This window comes from Eptesicus fuscus, chromosome 9 (genome assembly GCF_027574615.1).
Source record: "Eptesicus fuscus isolate TK198812 chromosome 9, DD_ASM_mEF_20220401, whole genome shotgun sequence".
In the NCBI taxonomy this organism is placed as follows: domain Eukaryota; kingdom Metazoa; phylum Chordata; class Mammalia; order Chiroptera; family Vespertilionidae; genus Eptesicus; species Eptesicus fuscus.
Window position 1 is genome coordinate 39,008,669 of NC_072481.1, and position 14,207 is coordinate 39,022,875.

The 14,207-nt window shown below is 43.6% G+C and overlaps 1 protein-coding gene across 1 annotated transcript in view; it reads right to left on the reverse strand.

Annotated features, from left to right (window-relative positions):
* Positions 1 to 13,235, reverse strand: part of C8B (complement C8 beta chain) — a 46,247-nt gene extending 33,012 nt beyond the window's left edge. Inside the window, exon 1 of the mRNA XM_054720750.1 lies at positions 13,163 to 13,235. Coding sequence (XP_054576725.1) covers positions 13,163 to 13,235 — 73 coding nt within the window. The remainder of the gene's footprint in view (positions 1 to 13,162) is intronic.
* Between the last annotated feature and the right edge of the window lie 972 nt (positions 13,236 to 14,207).

The window sequence follows — 14,207 nt, forward strand, 5'->3', positions numbered from 1 at the left end:
CTGAAAAGTAAGAGATTTGGACTAGATGGTCTTTAGGGTGTCCTTAGGGTGCCTCTCACTTTAAGAGTCTATGAAACATTTGCTGAGAACAAACCGTATTCAGGGTGCTGTGCTACAGGGGATACAGAGGACTATACCACCAGGTTCTGCCTTCTGGAACTCAAGGTTTGACTTAGAATAGGAAAAGAAACATGCCCCATGTCTCAGCTCTTCCAGAATTTACCCAGTAGGCAAGGCTGTTAAGGGTACAGGCTCCATGGCCAGAGCTATGCTTCAGGACATCACGGTGACTCAGTGTGGAGGCTGTGCAGGGGTGGGAGAGCCTAGAGGCAGGAAAGCAGGCAGAGGGCTCATGCGTCGACCCAGCGAGTGATGTAGGCCTGAAGTATGGCAGTGTCAGGGGAGAGAGAATGAGAGCAGACGTGTGAGACACGTCTCTGTGGAATGGATAGACAGTGCTGGGTAACTGGATGGGGTGTGGGTTAGAGAGAGGAAGGGGTTTAGTTTGGTGCTGGTTTCCAGTCTGAGTGTCTGGATGGGTGGGGGACACAGGGGCAAAGGAGGTTATTGGGGAAGATGTGGTTGAAGCGTGCTGAGCCCCAGGTGCCCACAAAACACCTATGTGGAGTCACTCAAATACATTATTCCGATGTGGTTTTAGAACTCAGGAGAGAGATCTGTGCTACAGATACAGCACAGATGTGATCAGGAAAAGCTGCGAGAGAGGATATGACTGTCCTTGTGAGGAGAAGCAGGTCGAGGTGAGCTATTGGAGAGCATCAACACCACCAGGAGACCAGGAGAGACTGTGCCTGCCAGTCCAAGTGGAGAGGTGGTGGGGATGTGGACCAGGAGAGACTGTGTCTGCCAGTCCAGGTGCAGAGGTGGTGGGGGATGTGGACCAGGAGAGACTGTGCCTGTCAGTCCAGGTGCAGAGGTGGTGGGGGATGTGGACCAGGAGAGACTGTGCCTGCCAGTCCAGGTGGAGAGGTGGTGGGGGATGTGGACCAGGAGAGACTGTGCCTGTCAGTCCAGGTGCAGAGGTGGTGGGGGATGTGGACCAGGAGAGACTGTGCCTGCCAGTCCAAGTGGAGAGGTGGTGGGGATGTGGACCAGGAGAGACTGTGTCTGCCAGTCCAGGTGCAGAGGTGGTGCCAGTCCAGGTGCAGAGATGATGGGGGACAGGGGCAGTCTGGGGAGTGAGGAGGGACAGGCAGACAGCATCATATCTACAGAGCAGTCAAGCAACCTGCAGCCTGAAGTATGTCTAGAAGGTAAGGCCACGCTTTTTGCTAAGTTCCCTATACAGGCAGTACATTCAGTCAAAGGTGAATGAGTGATCATGTGACTCAATCTGACTAGGCCTCCAGGTTCCTCATGTAATATGATGGAAATAGTACGAATTTTTTTGTTTCCCATCTGAGAGAGTGTATAGCACTATAACATTCATTGTAATTGATGTTCCTTTTCAAGGCAAAAAAAAAAAAGTGAAGCAAAGGGAAAGAACACTGAGATTTGCTGAGCACCCAGGGTGAGTCAAACCCCGTGGGAGGGTTTTCCCATATGATCTCATTGAACACTGACAGCAACGCTACAAGGCAGCCTGGACACTGCCACCTGGATGGGGCAGGGAGATGGCCCAGAGCCCTGCAGCTATGTGCAGTGGACATGGGGTCTGAGCCCAGGTTTGCTGACTCTGAGTCTGTGCTGTGTCCACGGCCCAGCTGCCTGGAAGGGAACCGGGTCAGCATCTACTCCACCAGTCCCCTCTGTCTCCATGCCTCTCCTCCGTGCGTCCAAGATTGAGCCATTAGGAAGAGAATCACATCGCTTCCAATGTCTCAAATACACAGTACATCACTCCAGATAAGGTCATTAACCAATACATTCTCACTTGGCAAAAGTCCTAAAAAGAGGATAATATTAACTACAGCGAAATCCATCTCCAGGACCACCCCAGAGACCAGCAAAAATCAATTGCCTAGTAAAGTTGGATCTTTAACAAAAGGTCAAAGATGCTACAGGAAACCACAGGTGGATACTTTAAGATGGTAACTTGGAGCAGGATGAGCACGCCAGCGGGGAAGGGGGCACTGCAGGATGTGCTCTTTCTACTAATTTGCAGGTTTGAAGAAACTATGTTGTCTGTGATTTGGCTGCTCCTAAGTATGTATTTGACAGCGCAGCAGGGTCTCTTCTTCTTGTTTCGACTAAGAAACAGTTACACTGTGTTTTTAGCAACCATCAACCCAATTTCAGACCATAGTTGAGACTGAGTTGATAAGTAATATGCACACACACTATTAAGACACAATTATTTCCTCCTCTGAGATTTGAAAAGCCTGTTAATGGGCAAGATGATCGCTTAGAGAAAGAACTTGGTAAAAAGTAGTTATAACCAGCAAATCTCTCATTTTTGCACCCAATTTTCATTACAGAGGTGGCAATCTAAGAAGTAATCAGCTGAATAAATAGTCTGTTTGTAAATTACATTGGATAAGATGTGTGTGGTTTATGAGTACTACAAAATGCAAATCTTAAAGAAAAGCTAGCATTAAATCGCATCTTTAATTCTTGGAAATAGCATGGACCCAAGAAAGGGCAGGGCCAGTCAGGGCCTCTGCATATGGCTATAACATAGGCTCTTTGTGTTTCTGCATTTCTACGAAAACAAATCACACAGACATTTAGACCCACCGACCTGACTTCTGTCATTCAAGATCCTCGGTGTCCTTAATGCTGAAAAATTAGACATGCCCAGAGAAGTACAGAAAACAAAATAATAGACACTCATGTACTCACAACCCAGAACTGGCAATTGCTAACATTTTGGTATGTTTCCTTCAAGGTTTTTAAAAAAATAAAAAATAATGCTATAAGTTTCACATCTGAGTTTTACATCTGCTCCAGTTCCATTTCCTCTTCTTCTCTGAAGAGGAAAATATTGTTGTGAATTAGGTATATATCCATCCAGTTTTTAAAATATTACATATATATGTATTACATATACACATATGTACATGAATTATGTATATACATACAGTATATACACAATACAGTTTTGCTTTGTGTACTTTACTCGTACTATACATATTATTCTGCAACTTGCTTTTATCAGTCAACATTGTTTTTCTGAGGCCTATCCACGTCGATTCATAAAGAGATACAGTTCCTTCCTTTTACCTAGATGTTCCATCATAGAACATATATTACATTTAATTTATTCTTTTTCTTTTTTAAGGAATTTACATTTTCCCAATGTTTTTCAATTGCAAGTAATGCTACAGTACATACCATCTACAAGTCTTTGGAACATCTCTGTCTACATTAATTCTGGCAAGGATATGCCCCTCCCCAAGGAGCATGGAAGGCTGCTGCAGCCTCAGTACCTATGTCACTGGGTCCCTATCTCCTACACTCTCACTAACAGGAGTCTCTGATCAAAATAAAGGTGGACCGACCAAGTACAGCAGGCTTTGGTCAGCAGCAAATTGCGAGCCTTCTGTGCATATAGATGGCATGCGTCAACATGTTTGGGGTTTCTGTGGAAATGTCCTGACACAACTACTCTCTTGCCACACCCAATTTGTTAGGCAGCTGCATCCCCTTTGCAAATCTCATCGTTCATCATTGCTGGCAGGGGCAGCCTCTGGGTGGCAGATTTTCCATTTCTCCACTCTGTCATGTGCTGTTGTAGAGGTGAAATTTAAAGCAGCATCTCAAGGCAACACATGTGTGGTTCAGAGATAGAGAAATGGCCCGGGAGTCCTGCAAGTCAGACACACACGTAGGTGGAGCGGGGACAGTGCATGAGTGAAAGATGAAAGGATACACATGGGCTCTGGAACCAGCATAAACCTGGATTTGAGTCCATCGTCTGTTACATATTAAGAAAATAGCTTTGTGACAGTTACATCCAAATCTCAGTTTCTCTCTGTGTAAACTGTAAGCCACAGCACTCACCTCCCATAAACGTGAGGATCGGAGCCTGCAGAGTGGCAATGAATAAACCGTAGGTCGTAGGATAAGGTGATTACTTCATCTGATCTGAATGCAAGAGTAACTAGAAATGAAAGCCTTTCGTAGCTGATAGGAAGGAGTTCTAAGCACTTTCTGTTCCAGAACTGAAAGCAATTTTTCCATTTCATGGATGGAAATCAAATGCATTCTGTGTTTAGGACTTTCCTGGGGGAGTCAGGGGTAGAGGTCAGAGCATTACACCTGGATTCGGGTGAGCGTTTGAGACTCACGAAACCTGAGTTAATATCTTCTCTCTCATAACCAGTTTCACTCTACCACAGTGTAAGAGACATGGTTGGAGGATTAGACAAGGTTTACTAACCTGCACTCTATCTTGCCTCCACTTCCTACTCAGAGTGAATGTCCTAATATATAAATATCATTGTGTTGCTCCTTTGCTTAAACCCTTCAATGTCTCCACACTGCCTAAAGGATAAGGTGCAAGCTTCTTTTTAAACTGAATTTATTGGGGTGACACTGGTTAATAAAATTGTGTAGGTTCCAGGTGTACATTGCTATCATATATCACCTGTATATTGTATTGTGCATTCATCACCTCAAGTCAAGTCTCCTCCCATCACCATTTATCCCCTCATACCTTCTTCTATAAGGTACAACCTTCTTAATTGGCACTCTAGTGCCTCCCTCAACTCCACCCATGATCTGACTCCTACCTGAGCTCATTTCTGGTCACTGCCCACCTTGGTCTGTATTCAAGGATATGGAAGTAGACTTGCAGCTACAGGAACAAACCAGGTTCTCTCTCATTTCCACGTCTTTGTCTGTGCTGCTTCCTGTGCGTGGAACATCCTTACCCCCGTTGGTCACTCAGCAAACACCTATGCATAGGAAAACCTCTCCTTCTAGAAGTCTTTTCAGACCTTGTGCCTAGTGGAGCTGATCAATCCCTCCATTGTTTCCCACCTGCACCAGCACCATCTCTTACAACAGGACACAGAGTGTGTGCTGAGGTATAGACTTTCTCCATGAGAACACAAACTCTTTGTTGTGAGCTCAATCCCCAATGTGGGGTGTGCAGGAGGCAGCTGATCAATGGTTCTCTCTCATCATTGATGTTTTTATCTCTCTTTCCCTCTCCCTTGCTCTAAAAACTCAATGAAAATATTTTTAAAAATATATAAAATACTTATTTTAAAAACGAGAATAAACTCTGTTTTGCATATTCACAACTATAAGCCTATTCATCTCTGTGTTCTTAGAGCTGACAGGGGTCTTGCACAGGGTCAGTGCTGTGGGTAGGGGTGATATGATTCCTTCAAACCTTCCATTCCAGACACATTTCCTTGGATCCTAGATGCTTCTCTGTGTACACAGAGCACACACAAGGAAGGCCTTGGCAGCTTGATTCTTCTTAGGGACAAGTTGAAATTCTTGATAATCACAATTTTATGGAATGAATAAATGGCATTAACAGCTCTTCTTGGAGAAACCAAGATGGCGGCATTGGTAAACACCTGAAATTGCTGCCTCACACAACCACTTCAAAAGTACAACTAAAAGACAAAACGGACATCATCCAGAACCACAGGAAGGCTAGCTGAGTGGAAATTCTACAACTAGAAGGAAAGAGAAAAGCACACTGAGACTCAGAGGAGCTGTGGAAGTAAAGTGTGGAGGTACGGAGGCATGCACACAGAAAGGGCTGACAACTGAGTACGCAGTTGTCTTTTTCAATCGGAAGGGAGACAAAAGCTCCTGACTGCTCTGAACTCCAGTTCTGGGCGAGACTCTGGGGACCCAAACTCATGTGGAGAGAAACTGGACTGTCTGGCATCGGGCGGAACTCGAGGGCAGCTTTCTCTCAGAGGTGCTTGCAGCGATTACCATGGGACACTGAGACCCAGGCCTCTTAGGGCAGGGCTGAGGATCAGCCATAGCTGTTTGCTCCACCCTATTGATTCCCTGAGACCCTGCCCCACCCAAGCTGTGCCCAGAGGGCTTTGCATATGAATGGCCTGGCCCTTTGCATTCTAAAATTACCTAATAAACTGCAGCTGGGTCAGAGAGACCCAGAACATCCAAAAGAAGGCCCAAGACCCCACAGCAGCTTGCATTGCTCCACAGCTGGGCCTCATCTGGGCACCTCCAAACCCCAAACAAGGAAGAGGAATCTGCAGATCTCTCCGTAGCTCCTGCTGGGTGGCCTCAAGCAGAGGATAAATTAGCACCTCCTTGGATATCCAACAGCCAGTGTACCCAGGGGTCAAAGTGGGACCATCCAGATCACAACTCCTCAGATCCATAAGGGACACACTCAATGGGCAGACTCAGTGAGCACCAAAGCCCCACTGAAGCAAGTCTTGCCTCATAAGGGTGTCTCTAGCACAGAAGTTCTCCCATCGTAGACACAGCTGACCCTCGCAGCCGATTGGCCTGGAGGTCAATTCTTCCCAGTGATACCAACAACAATCAAGGCTTAACTACAACAAGACTGTGCACACAGCCCACAAAGGGGTACACCAAGAGTGTCCACCTCAGGTAACTGGGGAGGCTGAGCCACTGGGCCCTATAGGACACCTAGCACACAAAGCCACTCTATCAACTCACGGAAGCAGCCAAAATGCAGAGACAAAGAAACAGGTCACAAATGAAAGAAATGGAGGAAAGCAAATGACTGGATATAGAGTTCAAAACCATGGTTATAAGGTTTTTCAAGAATCTTCTAGAAACCACAGATAAATTTAGTGAGACCCTCGAGGATATGAAAAAGGACCAACTAGAAATTAAGCATACACTGACTGAAATAAAGAATAATATATAGAGATCCAACAGCAGACTAGAGGATCGCAAGAATCAAGTCAAAGGTTTGAAATACAAAGAAGCAAAAAACACCCAACCAGGAAAAGCAAAAAGAAAAAGAGAATCCAAAAATATGAAGATAGTGTAAGGAGCCTCTGGGACAACTTCAAGTGTACCAACATCCAAATTATGGGGGTGCCAGAAGAAGAGAGAGAGCAAGATATTGAAAACCTATTTGAAGAAATAATGACAGAAAACTTCCCCTACCTAGAGAAAGAAATAGACTTACAAGTCCAGGAAGCGCAGAGAACCCCAAACAAAAGGAATCCAAAGAGGACCACACCAAGACACATCATAATTAAAATGCCAAGAGCAAAAGACAAGAGAGAATATTAAAAGCAGCAAGAGAAAAACAGTTAGTTACCTACAAGGGAGCACCCATATGATTGTCAGCTGATTTCTCAACAGAAACTATGCATGCCAGAAGGGAGTGGCAAGAAATATTCAAAGTGATGAATAGCAAGAACCTACAACCAAGATTACTCTACCCAGCAAAGCTATCATTCAGAATTGAAGGGCAGATAAAGAGCTTCACAGATAAGAAAAAGCTAAAGGAGTTCATCACCACCAAACCAGTATTATATGAAATGCTGAAAGGTATTCTTTAAGAAGAGGAAGAAGAAGAAAAAGGTAAAGATAAAAATTATGAACAACAAATACCTATCTATCAACAAGTGAATCTAAAAATCAAGTGAATAAAAAATCTGATAAACAGAATAAACTGGTGAATATAATAGAATCAGGGGAATAGAAAGGGAGTGGACTGACAATTCTTGGGGGGAAAGGGGTGTGGGGGTGTGGGTAGAGACTGGACAAAAATCGTACACCTATGGATGAGGACAGTGGTGGGGGGTAAGGGCAGAGGGTGGGGTGGGAACCGGATGGAAGGGAGCTATGGAGGGGAGGGGAAGAGGAACAACTGTAATAATGTTATAGTAATAGTGATAAGAATAATATAGAATAAGTATCAAAGTGTGGAATTACAGTGTGACATTAAAGTGTGATGTTAAAAAGTATTGAATGTAATGTAAACAGGTTGATAAACACCCCTGAGTGGCATGTATGTAGAAAATAGGTAAAGTGATCTGTTCCCCATATGTAAAACCAGATATGCAAGGCTCCTGGGACCCACTGATAAGACACAGTGAAGACGCCCATCTAGGCACATAAAAAGTGGAAGCACCAGAGGAAGATCAGAGAGGCCTGCTCTGCTCCTCCACAGACAGTCACTCTCCACCCCCCTTCCTGCATCTGCCCAAGCTCTGCCGTGGACTGTGAGTCCAAACAGTGAGCCGGAAACTGAGGCCTCAAACAAGACGCCGAGCTGCAGCTGCAATGTCCAACGTCCAGTGTGTGTGTCTGTCGGCGCGGATCCCCAGGTGGCCTGCCGAGGTCTGGAAACCACCAGGACTCTGGTAAATAAACTGTGAGTGATTCGTGCATTGCATGTCTGTCTCCTGTGTAATTTATGCTCGGCCAATATTAAGTAAGTACCTTGGGTCGTATGTGTCAGTATCTGTTTAGAGACTGGCTGAGGCACCCTTGGTCACCTGTGCTTATGTCCCTGAAGGAGAAATTGGGACAAATAATCTGAACAATAAAGATTTTTTTTAAAAAAAACAGCTCTTCTTCCCATAGGATTGCTCACAAGGGGGTCTGGGATGCCCGAGCGCTTCAACAGCTCATGGTAGGGGCTTCTTATGTTCCAGGAGGACCCTGAATTGCTAAGTCACTAGCACTTTTATTCACTGGAGCCCAAATTTGAGCTTTGACAGATTGAGTTTGAGCTTTGACTCAGATATTTTCTTTAGCCTATTGTACATCTCACTAATCAACACAAAAATGATGAAGTAAATCATTTAGCATTTAACTGCTGGGAACATCTGGAAAGTGTGTGTGTCTGTGTGTGTGTGTGTGTGTGTGTGTGTGTGTGTGTGTGTGAGAGAGAGAGAGAGAGAGAGAGAGAGAGAGAGACTGAAAACCCCCTAATTTGAGTTGATGAGCAGGTAGAGTAGGTCACTCTCACATTGTAAAATCACTGATAGGAATTGGCTCATTTTTTTTCATACATAACAAACCTTCTTTTGCATACCAAATCACACCAAGGCTTTGTTCAGAATACAGAACAAGTATCCTATTCTTCTCAGCATGACAAAACACACTTAAACATGTCAATTTCTTATGGGAACTTTTGTTGAAGTCAGCCGCTTGCTTCCACAATAATTTGAAGACAGCTGTTGATATTACTTTAATAGATGCATGCAAATTGCTTCAAGAGATGTGCCTCATTCAATAGGTAGGCGACAAAGAGAAGGTCAGCATTATGTGGCTCTATATTCCCTGTCATATTAGTGATCAGGGAATCATCTGAAACTGTCACTTACCTGGAGCCAGGCAAACTGAGACAACCCAGGGCAGCGCAGAGAAGAAAGAGCACTGCCGGAGCCCTCCAAGCCCACGCCCAGGATGTCTTCATTTTCTCTCTGGGACGGGGGTCCAGCTGTGGCGCCTAGATCCATGGAAAGCCTGCCCAGGGAGTGCCACGGTCAGCTCTGGCCCCACAGAGCAAACAGTTCAGCAAGGTAAACAGAACCAGTCACAGAAAACCCATTAGACTTTGCACAGACAGAAAATTTACCCGTAACTCTGGAAAGCAATGACAGTGATCCATTCTGCAGCAGCTTGGTTTTTATTTCTCTCTAACAGTCTTTTAGGTAAGCCGCCGAGAGGGCAGGCAATAAGGACTGTGGCCTTTAAGTCTAGATTGCCTGGGTTTAGATTCTTTCTTTAAACATTTTTTTTCGATTATAGTTTACATGCAATATAATTTTGTATTAGTATCAGGTGTACAGCATGGTGGTTAGATAATCATATGTTTTACAAAGTGTTCCCCCTAATATTTCCAGTACCCACCTGGTACCATACATAGTTACTACAATATTATTAACTGTATTTCCCAAGCTCTACTTTACATCCCCATGACGATTTAGTAATATTCAATCTGTACTTCTCAATCCCTTCACTTTTTTCATCCAGTCCCCCGACATCCCTCCCCTCTGTCAATCATCAGTCTGTTCGATGTATCTACCAGTCTGTTTCTGTTTTGTTCATTTATATTGTTCTTTGGATTCCATACATAAGTGAAATCATATGGTCTTTGTCTTTCTCTGACTGACTTATTTCAGTTAGTATAACACCTTCTAGGTTCATCTAGGCTGCCACAAATGGTAAGATTTTGTTCTTTTTTATGGCTGAGTAATTCCATTGTATATATGTACTACAGCTTTTTATCCATCAAATCCTTTCATTGTCTACTAGCTTTGCAACCTTGTGCAAGTTACTTTCCCTCTATGCCTTAATCTCCTCACTTGAAAAACAATGAGGATTAAATAAGTTAACATAACTAACATGCATAGAACATGCCTATATTAATAGGTGGAATGCAGGGCTTGGAGTTGCACCAAGTTTTGAATTCCACTTTTCCCTTTTTCTAGCTATGTGATTTTGAGCAAGTTGGCAAGAGGCTGTAGAACTCTACAGTCCATCTACCTGAGTTCAAATGATCTCTGTATGTTTCACCAGCTATGTGACCTGAGTCATACTAGTATTATTAACTCATCTGGGCCAGAGTTTCATAATCTATAAAACAGTACCCACCTCACAGGGTTGTTGTGAAGGTTAGATAAATCTTAATATTTAAGTCACTTTGAATAGTGCCTGGCACATACTATGTGCTCTCTCTGTAAGTGACTGTCTCTGATTCTGTTTCCTCATATGTAAAATCCAGAGGGCCATGCCTACCTGTCACTCAGAGTTGGGAGAGTCAGATAAGATACTAAACGTGAAAATGTTTCACAAATAGACATTATAAAATGATAGGTGTAAGGTAATAATTAACCAAATATGTGTTGTTGTTATATGATTTACATAGAACTTTATTTAGGATATTAGATAAATTTAATATCTGTCCCCAATATTTGCCAGTCACCCTAAGAGCCACAAATGGTAGTAGAACCCAAAAGGACCTCAGTAAATGCCTTTGTCCTTCACCTGTCACCTCTCTCACCTTAAAGGTCAGAGGAGATCTGTTGTCTGTCCTCTGGGTTGAACACAGCAAGGACAGGTGCCACTCAAGTGTGGGGAGTCTATCTTGTTTTATTTGAGCCTGGAAGAGTGCTTCTCCTTCATCTTTTCATTATTCAGAATAGTTCACCAATTGCCCTGTCATTTCTGAGAGTCCTCACTGTTAAACTGGATTTAAAGAATATGTCACACTAAGGTGCTCCTGAAATGGCATAGTCAAGGAAATGTTCATCTCAAGACCTCTTGAGTAATTCCCAGATTGCCTGTGACCAGATGTGGGATGGCTATCTTCCCATGTTCAATTCCAATGTGGACACAGCATGTCAGCCCTGATTCCCAACCCAAAGACGGTAGCTACCTGCCTGTGTGAGGGACGCAGGAGTGAGGTGTAAAAGAGGCAAACTCAAAGGCAGTGCGCATATAGCCAAGGCTCTCAAATAAAGCTCCCTGAACACCCTCACTGACTCCTCAGAATCAGCAAATTAAAGTCCAAACTGCACTCACCTGGCATATATGACTGATCTGCAGTCCATAAAGGGTTGTGCAGACGTGGCCGGTGTCCGACAGTGTGAGGACTCGGGGGACAGAAGCAGGTAACTGGAGCGTGGGCTGGGAAAAGAACACAGCCTGGATTTGATTTCCTTAAACAGGCTATCTAATTTCTCTAAGACTCTGTTTTATCATCTGTAAAATTGGGATAAGAATTTATTAATATCCACTTCATAAGATGGTTCTGAGGTTTGAATATATAAAACATTGAGCCCTTATTTCCTGACCCAGGTTGGCCGTACTCTTGAGTGCCAGCCTTCTCCCCACCTGGCCATGTCTGCCAGAGCGCTGGGCTGTGCTGGGAAGGGGATGGCTGGGAAGGCACATAGGGCAGGTGTCGCTAAACACGAATTGCACCAGAGCTCAGAACACAAGGTCTGCCGTCACACCATCCTGTGTGCATTCCAGTTATCGTTAGCCCCAGCATGAGGCACCATCTCACTGTTGTCCCAAAGGATGCATGACCTGAACTTTGACACAATTGATTGCAGTAGTTAATCATTTGTAAACAAGCAGAAAATTGTGTTTCAAGAAGGATTCATGCCCCCTCTCATGTCTGCCTGCATTTAAGAGAAGCCACGGCCTTCCCAGATAGGGTTCCCCTTCCACCTCCTCAACCTAATAGACTCATGGAGGAGCCTGAAAATTTTAGAGGCAGTTACATGTGCTCTCTCACCTTCAGATATTTTGTGTAAGCTGTCCCCCTGCCCAAAATATGTGCCACTTAGCTAAACATGAGTCATTATTTACATTTCATACTAATGTCACTTTCACAAGGAAAGTGACATTAGTATGAAATGTCATTGGCTCTTCTGGGGTTCTTTGGTTGCAGGATCTAATAGATCTCCTGGAAGTCCAACCTCATATCGCCCCCTGGTGGTTTCAGGTGCCACTCATCCGAGGTCATGCCAGGAAGACTCCAGCCTTAGGATGAAGTGCTATCTATACATAATTTAAAAGGATAGTTCTTAGCAATTTAACGGGGATTCCATACATCATCTTGTTTGATCTTGACAATAATCGAACAAACTAAGTATCATCTTCCATGTCTCTGAGATGCGGTTCCACAACTGGCTTCACAGCTGCTAAGCAGCAAATTGATGATCAGGTACAAGGTTTGTTTGTTTGTTTCACTCCCAAGCTCTTCTTTTATCATTCCAAGATGATATCTCCTCTTAGGAAGTTCCAGGACTGATTTAGGTCTAGTACAATCTCACCACTTCTCTGATATAGCTGCTCTCATTAAAGGCTGTAGCTCTCTTCTCTGACTATAAGAGAGCTTTAAAAATGATCATGTATCTCTAGCCCTTTAACTTGTATGTAGGAATCAGTAGCTCTAGGTCAATGTATTGGATAACAATTAGCTGTATCTCTAGCCTTTGCTAATGAATTTTCTAGTCTCCACCCAGTTCCATAATCATACATTCAATGCTACAAGGTTTAAGTTTTTGTTATGGCAGCACTCCACTCCTGGTACCTATTTTTATATTTAGTTAGCTTTTGCTGCATAACAAATAATCCTCAAACTTTGTAGCTTAAAACAATAGTAATTTTTAAGCTCACAATTCATTGGGTCAGCAAGTAGGTCTGGGCTAAGCTAGGTGGTTGTGTTGGTCTTGCCTGGATTCACTCATGCAACCTCAGCTAGCTGGTGGGTCAGCAGGGAGGTGGTTGATACAGGATGCCTTACCTGCTTGAGGATGCATTCTGTCTCTCTGTAGGTGCTGGCTATTGGATGAAGCAAAGGGATAACTGGGCCACATGTTGCCAAACAGACTAGCTCAAGCTTTTTCATGGTGATCTCATGGTTCCAAAAGCAGCAAGAAAGGACAGGTCTCAATTAACAAGTGCTTTTCAAACCTCTGCTTGAATTAACTTTTTAAAAAATAAATCTTTATTGTTCAGATTATTACAATTGTTCCGCTTTTTTCCCCCCATAGCTCTCCTCCACCCGGTTCTCACCCCACCCTCTGCCCTTACCCCCCCACTGTCCTCATCCATAGGTGTACGATTTTTGTCCAGTCTCTTCCCACACCCCCACACCCCTTTCCCCCCAAGAATTGTCAGTCCACTACCTTTCTATGCCCCTGATTCTATTATATTCACCAGTTTATTCTGTTCATCAGATTTTTTATTCACTTGATTTTTAGATTCACTTGTTGATAGATATGTATTTGTTGTTCATAATTTTTATCTTTACCTTTTTCTACTTCTTCCTCTTCTTAAAGAATACCTTTCAGCATTTCATATAATACTGGTTTGGTGGTGATGAACTCCTTTAGCTTTTCTTATCTGTGAAGCTCTTTATCTGACCTTCAATTCTGAATGATAGCTTTGCTGGGTAGAGTAATCTTGGTTGTAGGTTCTTGCTATTCATCACTTTGAATATTTCTTGCTACTCCCTTCTGGCCTGCATAATTTCTGTTGAGAAATCAGCTGACAATTGTATTGGGTGCTCCCTTGTAGGTAACTAACTGTTTTTCTCTTGCTGCTTTTAATATTCTCTCTGTCTTTTGCTCTTGGCATTTTAATTATGATGTGTCTTGGTGTGGTCCTCTTTGGATTCCTTTTGTTTGGGGTTCTCTGCGCTTTCTGGACTTGCAAGTCTATTTCTTTCACCAGATGGGGGAAGTTTTCTGTCATTATTTCTTCAAATAGGTTTTCAATATCTTTCTCTCTCTCTCTTCTTCTGGCACCCCCATGATTTGGATGTTGGTACACTTGACATTGTCCCA